Source organism: Puma concolor, chromosome E1 (genome assembly GCF_028749965.1).
Source record: "Puma concolor isolate L17-30 chromosome E1, mPumCon1.1.hap2, whole genome shotgun sequence".
NCBI lineage: Eukaryota > Metazoa > Chordata > Mammalia > Carnivora > Felidae > Puma > Puma concolor.
In genome coordinates this window covers 4,971,460-4,996,461 of record NC_141680.1, presented here as the reverse complement: position 1 = coordinate 4,996,461, position 25,002 = coordinate 4,971,460, and the positions used below count along the sequence as shown (strand labels likewise).

At 38.7% G+C, this 25,002-nt stretch overlaps 1 protein-coding gene and 1 long non-coding RNA gene across 3 annotated transcripts in view; one reads left to right on the top strand and one right to left on the bottom strand.

Moving 5' to 3' along the window:
• Positions 1-25,002, bottom strand: part of LOC147574036 (uncharacterized) — an 80,009-nt gene that overhangs the window by 25,418 nt on the left and 29,589 nt on the right. The window lies entirely within an intron of this gene.
• The window catches only part of LOC112856949 (myosin-8-like), a 28,683-nt gene continuing 19,587 nt past the window's right edge, over positions 15,907-25,002 (top strand). The window contains exons 1-13 of the mRNA XM_086686028.1: positions 15,907-15,950; positions 17,330-17,569; positions 18,513-18,656; positions 18,742-18,898; positions 21,587-21,614; positions 21,716-21,824; positions 21,908-22,000; positions 22,133-22,196; positions 22,833-22,931; positions 23,023-23,126; positions 23,313-23,451; positions 24,618-24,736; positions 24,827-24,976. Of these exons, the coding sequence (XP_086542154.1) occupies positions 17,360-17,569; positions 18,513-18,656; positions 18,742-18,898; positions 21,587-21,614; positions 21,716-21,824; positions 21,908-22,000; positions 22,133-22,196; positions 22,833-22,931; positions 23,023-23,126; positions 23,313-23,451; positions 24,618-24,736; positions 24,827-24,976 (1,416 nt within the window). The 5' untranslated portion in view covers positions 15,907-15,950; positions 17,330-17,359. The remainder of the gene's footprint in view (positions 15,951-17,329; positions 17,570-18,512; positions 18,657-18,741; positions 18,899-21,586; positions 21,615-21,715; positions 21,825-21,907; positions 22,001-22,132; positions 22,197-22,832; positions 22,932-23,022; positions 23,127-23,312; positions 23,452-24,617; positions 24,737-24,826; positions 24,977-25,002) is intronic.

Sequence of the window (25,002 nt, the reverse complement as noted above, 5' to 3'; positions counted from 1 at the left end):
CCTCTGAACCCCTCCAAGAAAACGGACAGAACTTCTTAGATAAATCCTCCTACTGACCTAATTTCTACATACAATTCTGCTTACCAAACCCAAAGAGCCTGATTTTTCTCAGTACCATGCATATTTTAAGGAAGAATCAGAAAGGGAATTTCCTATTAATATCAAAAAGAATGTGACTGAAATATACCATAGCCATTGCCAGAGTGGTCTTTTCTTTGATACTTTTTTAAAGCTCGCAATTTGGCTTCACTGTGTAGCTATTTTAAAAAATAAGACAGTAGTGCTCACTTCGGCAGCACGTATACTAAAAAATAAGATAGTAGAATCCCAATTTATTCATTTACAGTGGTGGATATCCCTTTCTAATGAGGCGGCTGCTTCAAGGAATCTCCTTCCCCAGTGTGGGAATCCTAATTAGTAATGAAAAGACTGCTTGCTTCATAAGAAGAGGATTTAAGAGGGGTGAAAAATAATTAATAAGGAATATTTGACTTAGGCCATGATGAAGACTAATGAAATAACCTGCCTAAGGTAGGCAGACATTTATTAGCAAATTTTAATTAAACTCTGTAGAGTTAACCTATTGACCTCAAAAGCCCAGGGCAATTGCTTTATTATTCTGTCTCCTAACTATTTAAATAATTGCTCATGTAGAGAATTGGGAGTGGATTTCATTATATATGGGTCAATTATCCTGGGGTCTCTGATTAAAACAGCAAGGATTTAAGAGTCACAGATACTCTGGTTAATATTCTTCCTCATCTTCCTCACAGATTAGATATTTACAGGCTAATTTCCTTATCTCTCACAACAAAAGCACACATGAAAATCCAGAAATGCTTATAACACCCTTGTCTTTCCTTTAAATGAAATGAGGGACCACTGAGACTTGGGAACTGTTCATAACCTACTGATGCTGGATTTGAGGACCCAAATGGGATGCATGCAGTGGGGAGGCAGGAGACCATCTCCGAGAACAACTCTGAATTAGGAACAAGGGAGGTAGTTTACGTCAACTCCTCCCTGATGGCAACACTAAGACTTCCTGTGATGGGGAGAAACAGACTGGAAGAAGATTATGGACTGCCACAAGGGGCAACTGTCAGGTAACCTAACGGGTTAGATAAACCCACTTCAAGCGCATAAGCGGTTAACTAGGCAGACATAGCCATGCCCTAGCATTTTTGGTATCCAGCCAGGAATCATTACACTAAAAAAATCTCAGAATCTATAACAAGGCCAGATTCTTTCCTTCTCTATCTTCCGAGGACTTAAAGACCATGGTTACTTAAAGCAAATACTGGTACCACTGACATACTGATGCTCGAAAATACCATGAAACCTTTTTTCCAACTCCATTCATAACCACACAGATAGCAAGAACAGAAGAAATCTCATGATCCCTCTCCATTACCTCCCCTTCTCTCTCATATCTAAATCTCCCACTATGAGACTGAAATCTTCAGCATCCCAAAAGATATGGACTTTTCTAACCTCCTATTACATTGGAAATGCACTAATCTCCACTAACACCTCAGCTGGAATTACTGGCTAATCAACTAAGAAAGCATCTAGAGAAAAAAGTGTCTTGAAACGTGCCTGAAGGGAGAGAAAGGGGGAGATTTAAAAATGTCTCTACAAAAACCATTTGCCCAAAACTTAGGGCTGCCCCTGGGGATCAGGACGCCTGGCACCCTCCTCGTGCGTCTATGGATTACGTGAACCACCCCCCGCACATCAGGACTCTGGTATAGCCTGAATCAGAACCATCTGGAGGGCACCCTAACCACCCAGATTAGGGATCCCCACCTCCTGAGCTTCTAACTCATTAGGTCGAAGGTGGGGCCCAAGAATTTGCATTTTTACCAAGTTTCCAGGTGATGCTGATGTGGCTAGTCCAGGATAATAGTCTGAAAACCACAGCACTACATTATCACCAAAATTTTCCAAAAAGGAATTATACATGATATCTATAGTCCTGCATTTATACCTATAAATTCAGTCAAACCTCTCTGAGCCTCAGTTTCTTCATCTGTAAAATGAAAACACTGAGCTAAATAATCACTAAAATCCAATCGAAATGCCTTAGAGTCAAAGCTGGACAGCACCGTCAGTAATAATGGTACAATCATGGAGTGCCTAGGTGGCTCAGTCGGTTAAGCGTCTGACTTCGGCACAGGTCATGATCTCACAGTTCGTGAATTCGAGCCCCGCATCTATATCCGTACTGACAGCTCAGAGCCTGGGGCCTGCTTCAGATTCTGTGTGTGTCTCTCTCTCTGCCCCTCCCCTGCTCATGCTCTCTCTCTCTCTCCCAAAAATAAACATTGAGATTTTTTCTAAAAAATCATGATATAATCACAGTACCTTACATTTGTGGGACTCTGATTTATTTGCAAAATGCTTCCACGTACACTTTGTCAGTTACTGGATACTCACGACTATGTGAGACAGACTCCTTTTGGAGACTGAGGTACAAAGAGAATCATGGTTTGTCAAAAGTTGTATAACTAATATATGATAAAGCCAGACTGAGATCTTCTAGCTCTTCATCCCGGGAAGTAATGCACGGCCCCGGACTTTCACCCTAGCTGATCAAGGGAAGATTCTGAGGACAGTCTTTGCCTAGAAACAAGGTCAGTAATCCGTCATTTCACTGGAGGGGAGAAGGCTCTCTACTCTTTACCTGGACATCCACACGGTTTGCTCCTTCACAGCTGCAGGATTCTGGATTATTACACCTTAATCCAGAGGCCTTCCTTGGCTACTCAGTATCAAAAGGCAACCCTTTTTCCCCTCTCCCGCCAATTACACCTCTTATCCCCTTGATTTACTTTAAATCTGTCCATGCAACCACTTGACTATCTGACCACTTGACTACTATTTTAGCATCTGTCTCCCTCTACTAAAATATAAGCTCCACATGGGCAGGATGTTTGTTCACTGTTCAGTGTCCAATGAGTAGAATACTGCCTGCCATGTAACAAGTGCTCAAGAAATATTTGTGGGACACATAATAATTTAATAAGAACTTAATCTGTGACACACACTGGGCTAGGTATTTTATATATACCATCCAAAAAAAAAAAAAAATCCTAAAGCAAAGGATACTTTAATGCCTTTTTCTCAGTAATTGATTTTTAAAAATCAGTAAGGATTTCCAGGATTTCTGTTTCCAGGAAAATGGAGTTGACCTAATTTCCCTACTCCTCCCACTAAGTACAACTAAAACCCCTGGACATTATATATCAAACTAACAAAAGATTCTGAGTGGTGGAGAGAAGATGGACCAGGTAAGTTCCCTGCTTCATATGCCCGGACTTGGAGTTGAAAAAGAAGACAACACAAACACCGATGGGTGTAGACAAAAAGCCCCATAAAAAGCCTACTCTCTCCAGCCAAAGGACAAAATATGGACAGCCTACTAGCAAGGCTGGTTTAACATTCGAAGCCCATCATACTCACAGAATAAAAGTGAACATTATCTGATCATCTCAATGCATCACAGATGTGGTACAAGAATTTCTTAATATCCAGCACACATTCATGATTAAAAATAGAAAAACTCTCAGCAAACTAGCAATAAAAGAAGACTTTCTCAACCTACATAACAGGCACCTATAAAAAAAAAAAACAGCATAGCTAAAATATTATGTTTCATGATGAAACAGTGAAGACTTCCTACCTAAGACTGGTCTAGCTAACCCTCTGGAGGTCCTAGTCAATGAAGTAAGACAAGAAAATACAAGACACAGATATTGAAAAAAGAAAAAAAGGAGTAAAACTGTCCTTATTTGCAGATGACAAAATCATATGAATAATTAAATAAGTCTATAATAACAACTTAATCCAAGAAGTAAATTGAGCATGTGTCAAATTGTAAGGTCAGTATATAAAAATAAGCTTTATTTTTATATTAACAGAAAACAATTGGAAAGTGAAATACTAAAAATGAATAGCATTTACAATAGCGTCAAATAAATCACATAATATTTTAGGAATAAACTTAATTAAAAACTTGGGGGGAGTGGTGGCGCCTGAGTGGCCACCTGGTTAAGCGTCCCACTTTGGCTCAGGTCATGATCTCACAGTTCATGAGTTGAAGCCCCGCACTGGGCTCTGTGCTGACAGCTCAGAGCCTGAAGCCTGCTTTGGATTCTGTGTCTCCCTCTCTCTCTGCCCCTTCCTCACTTTCTGTTTCTCCCTCTCTCTCTCAAAAATAAACATTAAAATTTTTTTTAATTTTTTAACCTCTATACTATAAACTATAAATCATTGCTGAAAGTAAAGATCTAAATAAATCATATACTTGTGTGTGTGTGTGTGTGTGTACATGGAAAGAGAGATCTTGAAAAGAAATCCACCATATATATACATATGTATATGTATATACAGATAAGTATAGACTATAGATATATAAATCTATCTATCTATCTATCTATCTATCTATCTATACTATACACACACACACAATCAAATGACTTTTTACTAAGATGCAAATGCAATTTAATATAGAAAGGAAAGTCTTTGCAAGAAATGATACTGGATCAATTAGATATCTGTATAAAAAAAGTATCTCATACAATATGCAATAATTAACATGGAAAACAAATCTACATGCAAATCCTAAAATTATAAATCTTCTAAAAGAAAACGTAGGAAAATATCTTTGTGATCTTGAGCAAAAATTCTTAAGCAGAACATAAGAAATACTAAATAAAGAGAAAAAAAGATAAACTGTCCTCTTCAAAATCAAAAGTACTGCTCACTAAGATACTGTTGAGAATGCAAAAAGGTAAATCACAGGCTGGGAGAAAATACATGCAATACATATCTGCAACAAACAACTTTATTATATCTGTTCTATAAGAATACCTACCGGGGCACCTGGGTGGCTCAGTCAGTTGAGCGACTCACTCCTGTTTTTGGCTCAGGTCATGATCCCAGGGTAGTGGGATTAAGCGCCACATTGGGCTCTGTACTGAGCGTGGAGCCTGCTTAGAATTCTCTCTCTCTCTCTCTCTCTCTCTCTCTCTCTCTCTGTCCCTCTCCCCCACCACTCGCTCTCTCTCAAAAAAAAAAAAAAAAAAAAAAAGAACACATACAAAACAATGAGGAAAAGAACACAATCCAGTAAAAATAAACGTAAGAATTTGACACATTCAAAAAGAAGACATGTCAAGGCCCAATAACCACGTTAAAAGATGCTCAGTATCACTGGTCTGGAGGATACAGTTAAAAACCACAAGGAAATTCCACTGGATATCTATAGACATCCATAAGAATGGCTAAAATTATAAAGACAGACAATGACAAATGCTGACAAGGACGCTGGGCAACATCTCTCATACGTGAATACTGGGAATGTAAAATGGTCCAACTATTTTTGAAAACTTGTTTGGCTGTTTCTTTTAAGTTGAATACACACCTATATACCTTTTGATCTGGCAATTCAACTCTGGAATTTAACCAAAAGCAATGAAAGACACATTCACAAAAAGATGAGAATATCCATCAGCACGAGGACAGATGAACAAAATATGCTATACCCTCCCAATGAAATGCTACTCACCAATAACAACAATAACTGACCTACTTGCACGAACACAGAGGAATCTACATAACATTCCTCTCTGGCATGAATCTTATGAAAGGTGAGTTGTTCCCTTTGTCTGAAGATGAGATAATTACAGAATTTCATGTAAAAAGGTAATGATGCCTTTAGTTGCTGTAATCCCTCTGCTTTTCCTCACTGGAGGGAGAGAACATACAAATCCTCACGGCAAAGGGAATCTTAGGAATTATAAGCTAACTTCTGACATGCACTCGTAGAACAGAAGGATCATCAGACAGAGTAATTTAATGCTGCCCCTGGGCTTAACTGTAAGCAGATACTAGCAAGAAAAGTAAGGACAAGGAATAAGAGCCAGACCTTGGAAGGGCTTTTACCCTAAGTTAAATAGTTGTCATACAACAATTGTGTAAGAGATATCTGCACATCGGAGAAGGGTTGAAATATACCAATAAATAGACTTCAGCAAAACTATACCTCACAATTCAGTTTCTTATTTATATTGCCCATTAAAACTCTTCATTGTTTCATGTTATTTTAAACAAGATTTTCCATTTCCAGAATTACAACTCAAAGAAAACCAGTGGAAAATGTATCATGCTTATCCTATTCTCAGATGCAAGTGAGTGTCAGGTATCAACCACTGACCACGGAGCACCACCATTTAACAGGTGGCCACTTAAATTACAGACGAAGTAACTGAATGGATATTTAAGTCGTTTCCAAAGTTTCGTTATTAGAAGAAATGTTAAATATACAACCCTGACCTATCTTCTGTTCCCTCTGCTTCTGTAGAAAAAAGAGTAAGGGGAAATTACGGCAATTTTAAATTTCAAAAGAAGCAACAAATTGCCCTGGAATTTTACACCCTTACCTGAACCAGAGGAGGGCGTCCCCTCTCCAGCACCACCATTTGCTACTAGGAAATTGTTCTGTCAAGCTGATGGGTGAGATATGCTAGCTGTTATCTGAGCTCGTGCCTCCTGAGGCTGAGCGTGTTATCAAGTTCACTGGCCATTTGTCCTGCCTCTTCTGTGAACCGTCCCCATTTATATCTTTTGGCTTTTTTTTCCATTTGCTTGTATCTCCCTTTCTTCTTGATGTGAAGGACATGTATACATCTTCTACTACATTTATAACTGTGCTTTGTTTTAATGCTTAAGACTTCAGCTCATCTAGAACTAATTTTTATCAGTGGTGTCAGGCAAGGACCTACTTTAATTGTTTTTTGAATGCTAAATCTCAACCCCATTCACTGCCTAGTCCTTCTTTTCCCCCTTTGTGACTTAAAATGCCACCTTTATCATATTCTTAATTGCTATACATTCAAGAACCCATTTTGAACTATATTATGTTCTACTGATCTACTTCTCTTCATCTACACTAATTTTATACTATTTTAACCACCATATTCCTAAAATAATGTTTGATGTTAGTTAGGGTGGCTTGTTACCTCACTGTCTGGTAAAAGCTCATTCATTATCCCTAGAAATACATTCTTTTACTGCAAACTCTGAAATTGTAATGTTCCATCAAAATTATACCTCTATCTTTTATCTAGTATTTCCAAGTGTGTTCCCTTGCCATGAGAAGTATTACCCCCCCAAGCTCAGGAAATTCTGTTTATTTTTAGTTGTCTTCAGGTAGAATAAATTTAAATGATTCCTGAACATCTAAAATTATTTGTTTCACCAGCGGCAAACAGAGTCAAGTCTACAACGTAAGTACCTCTTGCTCACACCCTCTTCGTTTTCTTTTCCAAGAGCTGCTGGCTTACAGCAGGTTCTCAGCTCTCCTAAAATAGTACAACAACTGTTTAAGTGGGTTCTTTCTCTCTGCCTCACTCCTCCAATCCACCTTCCATGCTGCTACCATAACTGTGCTTAAAACACAAATCTTATGACATCAGCTTCTTGGTTAAGACTCCAGTGATATTCCATGACTCACAGCCACAGAGCCCTATTTTTCATACTATTTTAAACAGAGTGATGGCAGTCAATATTTATTAAATACTTTCTATGTTGCCAGATGCTCTCTATATATTTCTCATTGAATACTCACATAAATCCAGTGAGATAGTAGGAAATAATTGTTATTGCTTTCCTTGAACAGATGAACAAACTGAGGCTTACAGGGGTTAAGTGACTTGCCTAAAATCATACAAAATAACATCTGATTCAGTTGCTATTTAAAGCACTGTACACATTGCTGCCCTTAATTTAAGACTTACCTGTTAAAAAAGGCTCCCACACTGGATTTTCAAAGTAGCTACTACTTGCTTTTTTTTAAACGTCAGATGTAAACTAAAAAAACTCAGAAGAGTTGAAAAATAAAGGTATGGGAAAAGATAGCCCATCTATATGCTACCAAAAAAGTAAAAGCAAATATAGCAAAATATTAGCAAAAATAGAATTCAAGGCAAAAAAATACTAAATGAAGCAGGGACAGTTCCTATTTTATTTTAAAAGATTCAGTTTACCAGAAAGATCAACTGATCACAAATTTCTATGAAGTTAACAACTATCTTTGAATTACACAAACGAAATCTGAAACATGTGAGAACAATTGTAGTCGATGAGTTTAACTTCCATCTACTAGAGAAACTATAGGCCAAGTAAACAAAAGTAAAAAACATAGATGACTGAATAACACAAAAACCAAGCTGAATTGTAAAGACAAATGTTAAAATTTGTATACTTCATTAAAAAAAAAAAAACAAAAAACTTAGGGGCACCTGGGTGGCTTAGTCAGTTAAGCATCTGACTTCGGCTCAGACATGATCTCATGGTCTGTGATTTTAAGCCCCGCATCGGGCTCTGCGCTGACAGCCTGAAGCCTGCTTCAGATTCTGTGTCTCCCTCTCTCTTTGCCCCTCTCCCACTCACACTCTGTCTCTGTCTCTCTTTCAAAAATAAATAAATATTAAAAACAACTAACTTGAAACAGAATATAGACCCACATGTAAGAACTATAAATATAAAATGTATAGAAGAAAGCATAAAAGTATTGCTGACTTTGCATTAGGAAATATTTGTAAAATATCATATAAAAAGCATGACCCATAAAAGAAAATATTGACTTCATCAAAAAATTGGACTTCATCAAAATTTAAAACCAACTCTTCAAAGGAAACCATTAAGAAAATGAAAAGACAAGTCACAGACTGCAAGAAAATATTTGTTAATCATACATCTGATAAATAACTTCTAACAAGTAATTAGTAAGAAAATGATCCAATTTTTTAAATGGGCTAAAGATTTAGATCGACACTTCACTTAAAGAAAATACATAAATGGCAAGCACACGAACACATAACCAAAATCGTTAAGGAAATGAAAATTAAAACCACAAGGAGATGCTACTTTACACTCACTCGGATGGCTATCAGTGAAAAGAAGAACAACACAAGTGTAGGTCAGAATGGAAAGAAGCTGGAACCCTCACGTGATTAGTGGAAGTGCAAAATAGTACCGCAACTATGGAAAAGAACTTGGCAGTTTCTTAAAAAGTTACACAACCTAGTGGACTGACCATTCAGCCCCTAGTTATCGACCCAAGAGAAATGAAAACAAACTTCCACACAATGCTTTGTATGGAGTATTATTAACAGCATTATTCATAATAGCCCCAAACTGGAAACAATTCAAATGGCCATAAGCTGGTAAATGTATAAACACAATGTGACGCACCCACACAATGGACTCATACTCAGCAAAAGAAATGATCACACTCCTGATACAAGTGACAACATGCATGAACTCCAAAACTAAGGGAAAGGAGCCCTACAAAACAGAATGCACACTGTAGGACTCCATTATAGGAAATTTCTAGAAAAGGCAAGATGATAGAGACAGAAAACGGTGTTTGTCTATGGTTTGGGGTTGGGATGGGAACTGAATGCACAAGGGCACAAAGGAGCATTTTAATTCAATGTAAGTGTTTATAAAATTGGATCGTGGTGATGGTTGCACAACTGCATAAATCCACTAAAAATCATATATATACACTTAAAATTGATGAAGGTATATAAACTTCTACCTGAATAAATCTGCTAAAAGAGGAGGAAGAAGAGATGGAATAACAACTACCCAGGTACAAAACCACAAAAGAACCACCAACTATTTCTAGAACAAGATACCACAGAAGTGACAGTCACTCTTCATCTTGAAATTAATAAATAAATAAATAAATAACTACAGCAAAAAACTGGGAATAACCCCAAATTCTGTATACAACAGAATATCATCAAACGATGTAATACTGCACAATAATGAAAATAAAATCCAGCTACATGTAACTTCATGGGGGAAAAAAAAATCCCACAATATTGTTGTGCCAAAAAAAGTGAACTAGTAGAGAATAAGTAAAGTTCTATCTATTCATATGAAGCTCAAGATTAGGCAAAAAAAAAAAAAAAAAAAAAAAAAAAAAAAAAAAAAAAAAAAAAGTATATGTATTGTTTACAGCTGCATACACAAATAGTGAAACTATACAGAAAAGCAGAGAAATGACTGTCATAAAGGTAAAAATTGTAGTTGCCTTTAGGTGAGGAAAATCTGAGTTCTAATGAGAAGGATCATGAGAGGTTTTGGGGTGCTGATAATCTTACTGCTTACAAACACGCACATACACACACACATGAACGTCCCTCACTCCTATCAAGTCTACCAGGAACCAAACTAAATTTGCACACTCACATGCACGTGATGAAAAGAATTAACAACTAAAAGAGAACCCTCCCCCCAATGCCCAAATGTGTTCATTTGAAAATCTAAAAAACAAATATGCTTTAGATAATCTGGGAGTTGAGATGGAAATGGAAATTTTAAAATGTAAATTATAAGTGAAGGACAAGCAGAGTACTACATATAAACCTCTGGAATTTAGCCACAGTGGTTACCAAAGAAAAATTGATAACCACAAATAAATCCATGAGATCATAAGAAAGAATGAAAATAGATGAAGCTTTCAATTTAAGATGTTGAATACAGACCAATAAAATAAATGTACACAAATAAATGAATGAGATTAAAAACAGAATGCAAAATAGAAAATAGGAAAAAAAGTTATTTCGTAAAACTAAATTTAAAAGACTGATACAAAAGACAAAACTTTAGCAAATATGGTTTAAAATAAAAAGAATAAAATTAAACTATATAAAAGGCAAATGAAAAGAAATAAAGAATAAAAGAGAATCGATCAGGTGGTTTTTATTATAAACAGATATGCACAAAAAAAGTCAAAATATCTGAAACCTCACATGAAATGGGCAATTTGCTAGGAAAACAAAACATTTCTAAATGGGCAAAATAAAAAAAAAAAATAGAAACTCTGAACAAACTAATCAATAGTCATAAAAAAACTAATAAAAGTAAATAAAAGATTCTTCCACCAAGAGCCTACAGACTAAAAGAGTTCCTTGAAGGAACTCTACGAATCTTCCTGGAACAGATTATTCACATTCTAAACACAGTATTGCAGAAAATAGAAACAGGAAGCTATTTATTTTACAAGACTAGCACGATGTTGATATCAAAACCAGAAGAGGACAGCATAAGAAAAGAAAACTATATGCTAGGCCCATAATGAACTCAGATGTAGAAATCCCACATTACAAAAAAAAAAAAAAAAATGTAAACTTAAATCAATCAGCAGGAAATTAAACAATATTATCTCAATGGCTTTTATTTCATGAATTTTAGTGGTAAAAGTGAAAAAAATCTGCCATATCATTCACTATATTAATAAACTTGAGGAGAAAAAATAATTTCAATAAATGCAAAATACACTGATAAAATCCAATGCATTTTTAAAAATTTAATTCACATACCATCAATTCACCATTTAAATGTACAATTCAGTCATTTTAGTAGATTCACAAAGTTATGCAGTCAAAACCACTATTTAATTTCAGAACCTTTTCATCGCCTTGAAAAGAAATCCCATTAGTAGTCATTTCCCGATCTCCCCTCTCCAGACCATCCTTCGGAAACCACTCAACTGCTTTCTGTCTCTATGCACTTGCCTATTCAACATTTTATACAAATGGAATCATCAAACCTAAGTGCATTACGTCTGTCACTCAAGCATAGTGTCTCTGAGGCTCATCCATGCTGTGGCCTGTGTGAGTACTTCATTCCTTTTTATGGCTGAATAATATTCCACCATACGAATATACCACATTTTGTGTATCCATTTGTTGATGAACATTTGGGTTGTTTCCACTTTTTTTGGCTACTGTGGATAATGCTGCTAAGAATATTTGTGTACAAGTTTTTGTATATGTTTTCAATTCTCTTCATCGTATCATATACCTAAGGATGAAGCAGTTTGATTCATTTTGTGATTAAAATTATTGGCAAACTAAAGTACCCAGCAAATATACTTGAGGAAACATTAGCAGCAATCCCATTAAAGTCAGGATCTAAATAAGGATCACTCATCTCGTACATGAAGTATCCTAGTATTCAACATTGTCCTAAATGTCTCAGACAATGCAATAAGAGAAAGATAACACATAAATTACAAAAAAACAAAAAAAGAAGACACAAAACTGATTATTTGTGCATGATACATCAAAAGCCCAATAGAATCAAATAAACTATCAGGAGGGATAAGGAAGTTCAGCAAGTGAGTTAGATGAAAGATACCAGTAAAACTAACTTTCTGAAACACTGTGTGTTTGTCAGAGATTGTGTTTGTATGGAACAGAAAATCTGAGTGAATAGTGCCTTATTAATATGACTGGTTAATTTTTTTATTTATGTAATAAAATTCAACTCACACATGTCAACACTGTCTCTGAACTTCTCTTGATCTCTCCTTCAAGGCTGGAGCTCCGCCATTACATCTGTGTTCTACACCAAAAAGCAGTAAGAAGGGAAAGGAAAAGGTAGTACCAGTGGAGTCTACTCTCTTTTCTGGAAGTCCCACCCAGCAACTCCTGCTTGCGTTTCATTAGCCAAAACAGGGTCATGTGGTTGCCCCGGTGCTGTGAAATGAAGGGTAGTGGGTACCTGCTGCCACAGACAAAACAGAAGTTCTGGGCACACAATCTTGGCTGCCACATGCCAGTGATAACCCAAGTGGAAAGAAAAATAATCCCATTCACTAGAGCAACAAAAAAACTAAAATTGCTAGGAACAAACATAACAAGAAATATTTTAAGATATTTCTGGGAGAAAAAAACTAGAGAAAAAATGACTGAAAAACACTTTAAAAAACAGAATAAACAGGAAAATATATCGTACTTGTAGATTGAGAGGCTCATATTAAAAAGACACCAACTCTCATTAAATTACCTATTAATTCAATTTAACCTAAATCAAAATCACAACAGGATTTTCCATATAATCTGAAACACAGAGTCTAAAATTAATACAACAGAATGCAAGAACTATCAAGACAACTTTAAAATAAATGAATAATTAGGGATAATCTACCCTACTACATATCAAAGCATATGTGCTATTGCCACAGAAACATGGTACAAAATATGGAATTCAGAAACATTATATTCACATACACAGACACATACACACACAAATCTCTAGATTACAAATCTCTCTCTATATATATTTTTAAATTTTTTGTAATGTTTATTCATCTTTGAGAGAGAGAGAGAGAGAAACAGAGTGTGAGAGAGGGGCAAAAAGAGAGGGAGACACAGAATCCAAAGCAGGCTTCAGGCTCTGAGCTGTCAGCACAGAGCCCGATGTGGGGCTCAAACTCACAAACCGTTGAGATCATGACCTGAGCCAAAGTTGGAAGTTCAACCGACTGAGCCATCCAGGCGCCCATTAGTATATTTTTTTAAGCATTAGATTGAAAATATAGAACATATTTATGACCCCGAGTCCTTGATTTAGAAAAGGCCTTCTTTTACGATACACACAAAAAAGCAAAAATACAAATGAAAAGTGTTTGTAACTTTGACTACATACAAATTTAAAACGTCCATAAGACTGAGATGCCACAGCAAAGTTAAGATCACTATTAGACCAGGAGAAACCTTCTGCAACTTACCTAACAAAGAAATCATATAATCACAGAGAATTCTACACAGAAATTTTTAAATGAGTAATATCAAGTCAGTCCTCTGGGTATAGGGGAGTGGGTTGGGCTGAATTAGGGCGCCTGGGTAGCTCAGTCGGTTAAGTGTCTGGCTTCGGCTCGCGTCATGATCTCCCAGCTCGTGGGTTCAAGCCCCACGTCACACTCTCTGCTGTCAGTGCAGAGCCTGCTTTGGATCCTCCGTCTGCCTCTCTCTCTCTCTTTCATTCTCTCAAAAATAAACGTTAAAAAAAAAAAAAAAAAAAAAAGACTGACCATGAACTGATCATTACTAATGCTGGATGAATATAATGGGTTCCTATACCATTTTCTTTATTTTTGTATATGTTTTAAATTTTTGCATATTTTAATTTATGTACTAATATGGAAAATGATCCAAGAGTACAGAACAAGTCAACAACAAAAAACAAGTTGGTAAATGTAAAGTATGATACTACCTCAAACATACTTTAAACATCTAATTATATATTTTCAATGAGCCAATTTTCTTAGACCAGTTTTACCAATGTATATTTTCCCAACTATAACTTAGTAAGTGCATAGAAAAGGTCTGGAATATTATACACCAAACTGGTAATAGGTGGTTACCTCTGGAGAGAAGGGAGTACCTCCATTGTGAGTTCATCAAAGGAGAATTTTAGCCTCATCTTCAAGGCTTTAATTTTTCATGTAATTTGTATGTAAGAGGTCACACAATTACACACATGTCAGAACTCACATAAATGGAATTGTTCTGCATCCTGTCTGTGGCAGCGTCTATAAGAATCTGTGCATGTGTAAAAGGCCTAGAGCTATACAACAGAGAAAGGGAATTTACTGTCACAGTTAAAAATGTTTTAAATGGCAGAAAAAAAAAAAATCTCATACAACTGTCAGCCAAATAGTGAATTCTGCTGTACATAAATTATACCTCAATATACCTGACCTTTTAAAAATGAAAAATCTTAATTTAAAAAGAATGATCATAGGGGTGCCTGGGTGGCTCAGTCAGTTAAGCGTGTGACTTCAGCTTGAGTTATAATCCTGCGATTCATGGGTTCAAGCCTCGTGTTGGGCTCTGTGTCGTCAGCATGGAGCCCGCTTTGGATCCTCTGTCCCTGTCTCTCTCTATCCCTCCCCAGCACACGCTCTCACTCTCTCTCTCAAAAATAAACTTTAAAAAATAAACAAAATAAAAAATAAAAAGAATGATCACAATATAATCTGTTTAAAGAATAAGGGTGTAAATTATATAAAATTACCTATAATTCTTAAAGTAGATTATAAGACCTCTATGTACGATATGCACGTATAGAGTATGAATCCACTTATACCTCTCTAACTTATTTTATCTCTGCATAGTAGGATTATAGATACTTTTTTTTTCTCTTTGCTTATCTGTATTTTTCTCTCTACCTTATTTTATCTCTGCATAGTAGGATTATAGATACTTTTTTTTTCTCTTTGCTTATCTGTATTTTTCCCTACAATGAATACATATTATGTTCTACTGAAATAATTTTTTCAGTGTGGAGTGGGTGGGCACGGGGCCAACGGCGGAGACTCGGTGCAGATTCTCCTCTCACCTTGGCACAGCTGCCCAAGCCCAGACTCCGAGGGTAAGCCTTGGCAGGGACCCAAGGGAATGGAGTGAGGGTTCCTATGGTAACAAATAAGGACAAGTGGTTAAGGCCCTGACAGCAATGTGTCACTGAGAACCACAGGTATGTGTGAAAGAGTTTGCCAAATCGAACACAGCTCACAGGAACAGACTCTGGGGCCCCACCAGGCACGGTCAGAGATCACCTTCCTAGCATACTAGAAAGCATTCTCTGCTGGCAGATTGGTCCCTGTCAAATTATTTATAGGCGATCGGTTCACATACTCAAAATGATATGAATACTTCTAATTATATCCAAACATGCCAAATGTCAGTACAAATTATGCTGAGGGTCATGTTGCCAAATGTCCTGCCCTAACAAAGAGGAGAGAGCCACAGCGTCAGCACACGGGTGCCTATATAAGCACGGGGACCCCGCCTGCCTTATCACCACCAAGAACCCAGAGGTGAGTGACAGGGGGGCCTTGGGGCTTCAAGGATCCCCAGGGACCCCGGGACAGGGAGAGTTGACCCCATGGCCCACCTCTGAGCATGAAACCGTCCCTCCCAACTCTGACTTTTATTTTCTCAGAGTCAAGATTTAGACCAGGACAGTTTTAATTCTGTAACTATTTTACTGGGATTCCACAGCTTTGCTAATAAGAAATCTGTTGTTTCACAGTGTCAGCCACTTCTGAACCTGCGTTTTCATCTGGAACTCCGGAGGTAAGCCTCAGCTTTATTGATGTGTTGATGACAGAGGGCATTTAGGCTAACAAAGCTGGGAACAACTCTTAATTGTACACTATTTCCACATTTCTGCAGTTATCTAAGTAGCTGGTACTTCCAACCACTGCTTATAAACGCTGAGAAAACACTATTCCAGAGAGCCTTATTCTCTGACGCTATCCTCACCTGAGTTCAGGGTTAAAGGACTATACTTAGGACAGAAAGAATTTTGACAATGAGTTTTCAGCTACATGTAGACAGGTCGAGGGGCAAGAGACTCTTCTGTGTGTGTCGACCTCCCTCTATCGCAAAGCACTGATACTTAGCCATTTTACAGATGTTTTTGAAACTTCTTGGAAAGATCCTTATCAAAAAACGAAAACACAAACATCTTGTGAAAGCCACAATGTTTTAGCTACTTTTTGATGATTCATTGTTATTTGTTTTTAGAAAGATTTATTATTGTTCATCTAAAAAGTCCCTAGTGGTACACCCACAGAGTGCTAAATACGGAACCTAATTTAAGAGAGACCCTGGCCCTTCCCCAAGTAATTTACAAATGAAAGGAAAGGAACAACTCAATCAGTGTAACAGGCCAACACTGCAGAGGCCCATCTATCAATCAGCGGAATGGTTTCCCTGTGATGAACCCTTTCATTTTTGTCAGTTTTCTTTTTATTGGTGGAAAGAAAAGAAGCCTGTGGAATGCATGTGGGAAGAAGGACCTTCTTCATGCTCTCATTTCTCTGTGGTTAGATCTGTTAACTGACTGTTGAAATCCCTCATGCCAAAAACAAAGTGTCAGAAGAGATTCTGGAATTAAGGCAATGCTAAGTCTCTTTGGTAGCAAGCCAAATGACAAAAATACACAGTATTAAGAATTTATTAGGAGGTTCTTTTAACAACCCACCAAGAGATTTAACACCAAATATTAACGTAAAGTAGATGTTAAAAATAGTATGTGCCTTATGAGAAGAAAATGGCCACCTAGAAAGTAAAAACGTAAAGCTACTTTTTGAACGCTTTGAAATGAAGAAGCTGCCTTAAAACAATCCATCTGCGGTTCCAGCTGTAGATGCTGTCAGTGTAGAGATTCAAACATGCAAAGACCCCCAGGTAGGCACCCTAGCCCTGAGGACTAAGAAATGTGATCTGGGAAAGAAAATCTGCAAGGTACCAAAAATGAAGCCTCCAGTTACAACCTCGCTCCAGACCAGTCCTGGGGCCTGTGTGAGGACACTGGCAGATGACAACCTGTGGGAGCATCGACAGCCCCAGTGATGGGGGCTCAACACTTCCTTCCTTCACACCAAATCCTAGCTCCCAGGTGTAACTTCTGGTTTCTATTTCTCCCTCTCCCCCACGTCTTCCCCAAGGCAGAATCCTCTGCTAAATAAACCGCAGCCATGAGCGCGAGTTCAGATGCTGAGATGGCGGTTTTTGGCGAAGCAGCTCCCTACCTCCGAAAATCGGAAAAGGAGCGGATTGAGGCCCAGAACAAGCCCTTCGATGCTAAAACATCAGTCTTTGTCGCGGAGCCCAAGGAGTCCTATGTGAAGAGCACCATCCAGAGCAAAGAAGGAGGGAAAGTAACGGTGAAGACTGAAGGTGGAACAGTGAGTATAAACACGGGGAGAGAACAGTCCCTGTTGTATTTCTGGGTCTCCTCACCTCAAAGTGAAGCTCTAATGGCTTAGAATCTCTAAGCCTATAGCCAACACAAACATCCTTCCAGTACGTTCCCGACACCCGATTTGGACTGCAGAGGAAGGTCCCAGCAGCTATCTCCTTTCCTCCACTTCCCATCCACCCACAGGACTTCAACACACTAGAATCAGCCGCCACCGCATCCCCTCAAACCCTACTTCCCAATCTAAATCCCAAAACTTGATCTTGGGTGGGGGGAATAGAAGCTAGCTTCCCCTGTCAGAAAACTATTAAGTGATTTACTTAGCTAAATAATGTATTAATAACCCCATTACTCCGCCCACCCCCAGATTGAAGTTTCTTGTAATGAATGGCCAGGAAAAATTAAAAATTTAACCTCTTAAAATAAGAGTAAAAAGATACAAATTGATGGAGCACCTGGGTGGCTTAGTTGGTTAGGCATCTGACTTTGGCCCAGGTCATGATCTCATGGTTCGTGAGTTCAAGCCCCACATCGGGCTATGTGCTGACAGCTCAGAGCCTGAAGCCTGCTTCAGATTCTGTGTCTCCCTCTCTCTCTCTCTGCCCCTCCCCCCGCTCTCGCTCGCTCTCTCTCTCAAAACTAAATAAACATTAAAAAAAGTTTTTTAAAAAAGATACGAACCGATAAATAAACATGGTACAGGGGATTGTGGGAAAAAAAATCTTTAAAAAAAGGTGGTACCCTAGCTCATCAGAGGAGACAGATTTACTGTGTCAAAGTCTGAAACAAATATAATTTCATGCCTTTATTTAAAGAATACTGAATAATATAATGAAAAGTTTCTGTAATTATAGTTTTGCAAGCAAACCAAACAAACCAACCCTACGTCAAGCTGTCAATACCAAGTCATCTCTCACTTTCCTTGCCAGACTCTAACTGTCAGGGAGGACCAAGTCTTCCCTATGAACCCTCCGAAATATGACAAGATTGAGGACATGGCCATGATGACGCACCTGCACGAGCCTGGAGTGCTGTACAACCTCAAAGAGCGTTACGCAGCCTGGATGATCTACGTGAGTGCCCTTTGGCATCTCCTTATTCTGTCCCCCTTTCTGAGCAAAGATAAGATCCACATGCTGCATTTTCTGGTTTTCTCAGACCTACTCGGGCCTCTTCTGCGTCACCGTCAACCCCTACAAGTGGCTGCCAGTGTACAACCCCGAGGTGGTGGCTGCCTACCGAGGCAAGAAGCGCCAGGAGGCCCCGCCCCACATCTTCTCCATCTCCGACAACGCCTATCAGTTCATGCTGACGGGTGAGTGATGCAGCCATTTGCAGAAATGTGGAAACGGAATCTTTAATGAGCAAACAGACTCTGACTGGAACTTGATTATCACACATTGCAGCCACACGGGCCTCACTGTTTTCAAGGAACTTCGAGTATAATGTCATACGCTCTTCCCAGCAGCCACCCCCATTTCATAGAGTAGAGAAGCTAGCTGAGTTCATTCACTGACCTGCCCACACTAACTCAGCTATTAGTGGAAGCCTAGCCAAAACAATTAGCAGAACTCTGCAAAGATGTCGTCCACTATATTTTTTAATTCCTGAAAAAAAAGTTCAAATCGATTATTTTAAAATAAGCACATCCAGGGGTGCCTAGGTGGCTCAGTTGGTTAAGTGTCCGACTCTTGATTTCGGCTCAGGTCATGATCTCACGGTTTGTGAGTTCAAGCCCCATGTCAGGCTCTGTGCTGACAGCTCAGAGCCTGGAGCCTGCTTCTGGTTCTGTGTCTCCCCCTCTCTCTCTGCCCCTCCCCTGCTCGTACTCTCTTTCTCTCTCAAAAATAAATGTTAAAAAAAATTAATAAATAAATAAAATAAACAAATCCACAGCAATCAAGAAAAGTAGTTACCAGCTATAGCTGGAAAGCTTTGCAAATTCTTGTCTTTATCTTTAAATGACACAGCTAATATTGTTAGCCTTGGGGGTAGGACACGTGTAAAGAAAGAGCTACCACTTTCTTCCTGATGATTTTGAAGCATTTCCTATTAGAATGGAAGAAAATAAAAATACCTCTTCCTCTGACAATATTCTTGAAATCATATCAAAGTGTGTTATTTCTGTCTTATCAAAGCATAAACAAACAGCTTTGATACACAGTATAGGCCCAAGTACAGCATTAAAGCCTTTTATCTTCACACACCAAATGTATTGCCTTTGGAAATATTCGAAATTCCTGAGTTTCCTGTTGTTCCAAAGGATTTTGGAAACTGAGAGGGTTTTATTTTCTTTTGGTTTTTATTTGTTTGTTTGTTTTTGCTGCACTTGTTGTTAAGCTATTAAAGGAGACAAGAGAGGAGAAAGGAATAAAATAGGAATCTTCCATGACAAATTGGCCAGCAATTCTACAAGGATTTCATGCCAGGAAACTGTTCTTTGGTTGTCAACAGAAGTTAACTACCTTCCAGAAATGATCCAAAGGCTGGCTCATTTTGGAGGTTTTAATACTCAGCAGCTGCACTGACCCTGCTATGTACACCACCACCCCCACCAAGGTCTCCACTCCCCAAGCTTTGGAGCTGCTCCAAATCCAAGATTACTCATGGCTCCCAAACGTGATTCGCATATAAAACCATGCAAAACCATGGCATTTGACCTGGTTAATGTTATTTTAGCATTGCCAAGACAGCCTCGAACTTTGTTTTCTTATCTGTGCTCCCATGAGATGTGATATGATCTTTTATAATTTTTCTGCTATTGGGAAAAAATCAATTTGAGTATGTTCTAAAATCCGTATCTACTTCTCTGAGTAGAACTCTGAAGATCCCTAAAGTCTACATCCACATTTAAATAACAGGCAGATTTTATCTGTTTCCCTAATAGGTTTTTTGAGAATTCACTCAAATCTATAATCCAGGAGTATAAAATTCGATATTTAACAAATCAGAAAATTGGTATAGATCCAACATATCAGCATATAACTAGTGACAATTTCTGTTTTTATTATTTTGAAATGTACATAAAATTAAAGGGAACATAAGACTAAATGAACACATTTATAATTCCAGATCCCTTCCCGACAGTGTTACCAGCAGTCAAATGAGTCCTATCAAGAGTTGGGAGGAGGCTAGGTAGTAGAAAAATATATACACTGCAAGTCAGAAGACCTGAATATCTTTGACCTTAACAAGCTATGTAATTGTTATTACAAAAGCCATTTATTCCTCTCTGGGTCTCAGCTGTTTTATCTGTTAAATAAAAGAGTTGGCCTAAGTAATTTCTAAGATCCCTTATGACTTCAAAATTCTATAATCCGTACTAAAATATTTATCAATAAAATTATATGATGCCTGAGATTTTCTTTAAAACAATCCAGTGAGGATGGAATGGGAGTACAGAGGATATAAAATTGGCTAAGTGACAATAATTGTCGAAGCTGTATGATGGGAACCCAGGGGGCTCTTTATATTATTGTCTCTACTTGGTATCTGAAATTTCTAATCACAAAGGTTTTTAAATTAATAAAATACAAAAAAAGGGAAACTGGGTGGCTCAGTGGATTAAGTGTCCAACTCTTGATTTCGGCTCAGGTCACCATCTCACGGTTTGTGAGTTCGAGCCCTGCACTGGGCTCTGCACTGACATCATGAATCCGGCTTAGGATTTTGTGTCTCCATCTCTCTCTGCCCCTCCCCAGCTCGCGCACACGTGTACACGTGCTCTCTCTCTCAAAAATAAACATTAAAAAATAAATAAAATAAAATACAAAAGGAAACAGATGATAGCTTGCCTCTTATTTTCACAAATTTTCACAAATTTTACTCCAAGAGCCAAGAGCTATTTGAGGGCTAACTAGAAAACTACATTCATAGGTGACATCTTCAACATGTTAAAAAGAATAAGCTGTGTTTGATCTAAATGGATTCAATAATCTTTATATTGAATGTTCTTGTTCTTGTTTTTGTTTTTTAACTGATGGTCTTGATTTCTCTTTCACAGATCGTGAGAACCAGTCCATCCTGATCACGTACGTGACTTTTTCCTCCTCTGGTTTGTGGTGATTGTCTTAGATATAGACAACATGAGTTGTAGTAGTTCTGTTCTCATCTCTGGTCACTGTGTTGGCAGTGGCGAATCCGGGGCGGGGAAGACCGTGAACACCAAGCGTGTCATCCAGTACTTTGCAACAATTGCGGTCACAGGGGAGAAGAAGAAGGAGGAAGCTGGCAAAATGCAGGTGGGTCTGGGGTCAGACTCAAGATGTCAGGGCTCTCAGGAAGTCTGGAGCCCCGGAGGTGAGGACCGTGCTTGCCTTTGCAGGGGACTCTGGAAGATCAAATCATCAGCGCCAACCCCCTACTGGAGGCCTTTGGCAATGCCAAGACCGTGAGGAACGACAACTCCTCTCGCTTTGTGAGTCTCTTGGTCACAGAAGGCTCTTCTCAGCCCTTAGGTGCCCGAGAAAGCATGTGTGAATTATCATTTCGATTGCATCATTCTGTGCCCTTCAACTTTTTAATACTAAGTAATCTTTCTCTTTTCAAGGGTAAATTCATTAGAATTCATTTTGGTACTACAGGGAAGCTGGCTTCTGCAGATATTGAAACATGTGAGTAATAGGACCACTGAAAATCAAAACAGAGGGACAGGTGACTTCCTTCGCAGGCATATTCAGCAACACCTGGTGTGCACTGAGCCTGCTGCCAGTGTTGCCCATGAGCTAATGGCCAGACTTAGACATAATCCACCGCATGCCCCATCTACCTCGATGCAGACTGATGGTTCCAGAGCACATTCTGAAATTCCTGCCACAGAGCAACTCTGACATTTTTTCTAGGACTACTTATAGGTTCCTATGAGTTCCTATAGGTTTACAAAGCTTCTCTGTGATTTGCTCTTGATCTGAGCTTTGGTAGGTGTTTCAAGGAGCCACTCACCACAAAGTCTCCCTAAGAAAGGAGGGGAATATTACAAATCAATTATAATACAGAAGTCATGGGGCTCCCATATTAAAAGTTTACTTTTACTAGAGCAGGCATGCTTCAGTGTCTGCTCTTAAATGGTGAGAAACTTGGGCAGTTGCCATATGTATTTGGAATTCTTATATGTAACACCAAAAGGATTGACCATCAGGTAGAAATCTCAATGGAGCCAAATATAATGCTCCCAATTTTAGTAAAGACACCAAGGTTCATTTAATATTTCAGCAGCGACTTTTTTTCTAAATATCTATTTCTATTTCCAGATCTTCTAGAAAAGTCTAGAGTTACTTTCCAGCTGAAGGCAGAAAGAAGCTACCATATTTTTTATCAGATCACTTCCAATAAGAAGCCAGATCTGATTGGTAAGAAATAACTTAAATTCACAGATGAACATTAGTATTTTTATTAACAACTTCTAGTGTAAAATGTATACCCTGACTTCTGTGTACCCAGAAATGCTCCTGATCACCACCAACCCTTATGACTATGCCTTCGTCAGTCAAGGGGAGATCACAGTCCCCAGCATTGATGACCAAGAGGAGCTGATGGCCACAGATGTAAGTCACTCACACACTCATATTCATTCATACACACACACACACACACACACACACACACACTGTAAAAAAATGCATTATGTGTGTGAACAGCCCACTATAGGTGTGGTTACCTTAGGACACAGTATAAATTCTCCAAAATAAGTTAGTTTCTTCTGCCCTCACCTCTGTCCTTTCTCCTGCCAGAGTGCCATTGACATCCTGGGCTTTACTCCTGAAGAGAAAGTTTCCATCTACAAGCTCACAGGGGCCGTGATGCATTATGGGAACATGAAGTTCAAGCAAAAGCAGCGTGAGGAGCAGGCCGAGCCAGATGGCACGGAAGGTACCAGATGAATCTCCTTCTGGGCCTGAATTGAAGAATATGGCGGGGGGAGGGGGGCTATTCTAAACTCACAACTTCATCACAACTGGACTTCTGAAGGGCACATATGTATTTACACACACGGCATGCTTTCCTCGCCCCCATTCCTTCCTCATGTCTCTGTATCTCCATCATTTCTAAGCAGCCCAAACAAGTGAAAATGAACCCTTATAGGCACTTATCAAGAGATATCTGAGAGCACAACCTGGGGCCAGATCATGAGAGAATGAGACAGCACAGTGCTTCCGCTCTGCCTTGGCAATGGTGGCTTATCAGCCTATTTCAGCACTATCTGGGTAAACTGGTGGCTGGCTATACGGGATCTGCCCAAACATGGGGCTGGGGCTGAAGGATGTCCCTAGACATCTGTATGCATGTGTGTGCTGTCTATATATAAACCCATACACAGTCTAGGCAGTAAGATTAAAATAAAAAAACTGAGAAAGAAAAAAATCATATATTCCACGTGTGGAACATATAGGACCTACCAAGGAAGCTGAAGTTATTTGTCCCCTGAAGCCTTTCCTGACCACTTCAGCTTGACATATTTTCTCCCTCCTCCTAAACTTTTCAGCAGTTATTCTGCACCTGACATATGCCATTTACATTATAGTCACTGACACAATTTTAGAAAGAGACCCTGTAGGGGTCACATGGTGAAATTTAATACCCTCATATTCAGAGAGTGAAACTGAATAAGTGGATTTAAGTTGGGAGGAGCAAAACTGAAATGAGGATCCAAATATTCACACTTTTATCCCTCTCTAACGGTAAATATTAAGATGGACTTATCTTTTCCTTCCAACTACACCTGATGTGTCTGCCTTAAGGGCAGAGACAACGGCTTTTGCCTTACATAAAATGTCACCATAAACACTGGACATATGTTCACTATTGATGAATTTCTCAAAAGCTACTTGCAATAAATCACCAAAGTCCAGTATAGCCGACCATTTATTAGCGAGTACATGCTCTAATGTACAGAAAGCCTCATCTGACCCTCTACATAATTACTTAAAGCTTTTTTTTTATAAAGAGTAAAGAAAATTAATTAGATGAAAATAGAAAATTAGCTGAAAGAGGATATCCGCTATTAAACAACATTTCTTGAATTGTGTACTCTGCAGTTGCTGACAAGGCAGCCTACCTCCAGAGTCTGAACTCTGCTGACCTGCTCAAAGCCCTCTGCTACCCCAGGGTCAAGGTCGGCAACGAGTACGTCACCAAAGGCCAGACTGTGCAGCAGGTAAGTGAACGGCCTCAATGAATCACACACATCCCCAGCCTTCTCAACACGTCTTTAGTAACGCCAACAATCATTACTCTGTCCACGAAGGTATACAACGCAGTGGGCGCCCTGGCCAAGGCCGTCTACGAGAAGATGTTCCTGTGGATGGTCACCCGCATCAACCAGCAGCTGGACACCAAGCAGCCCAGACAGTACTTCATCGGGGTCCTGGACATCGCCGGCTTTGAGATCTTTGATGTGAGTTGTTGGAATAAGCGGCCCTG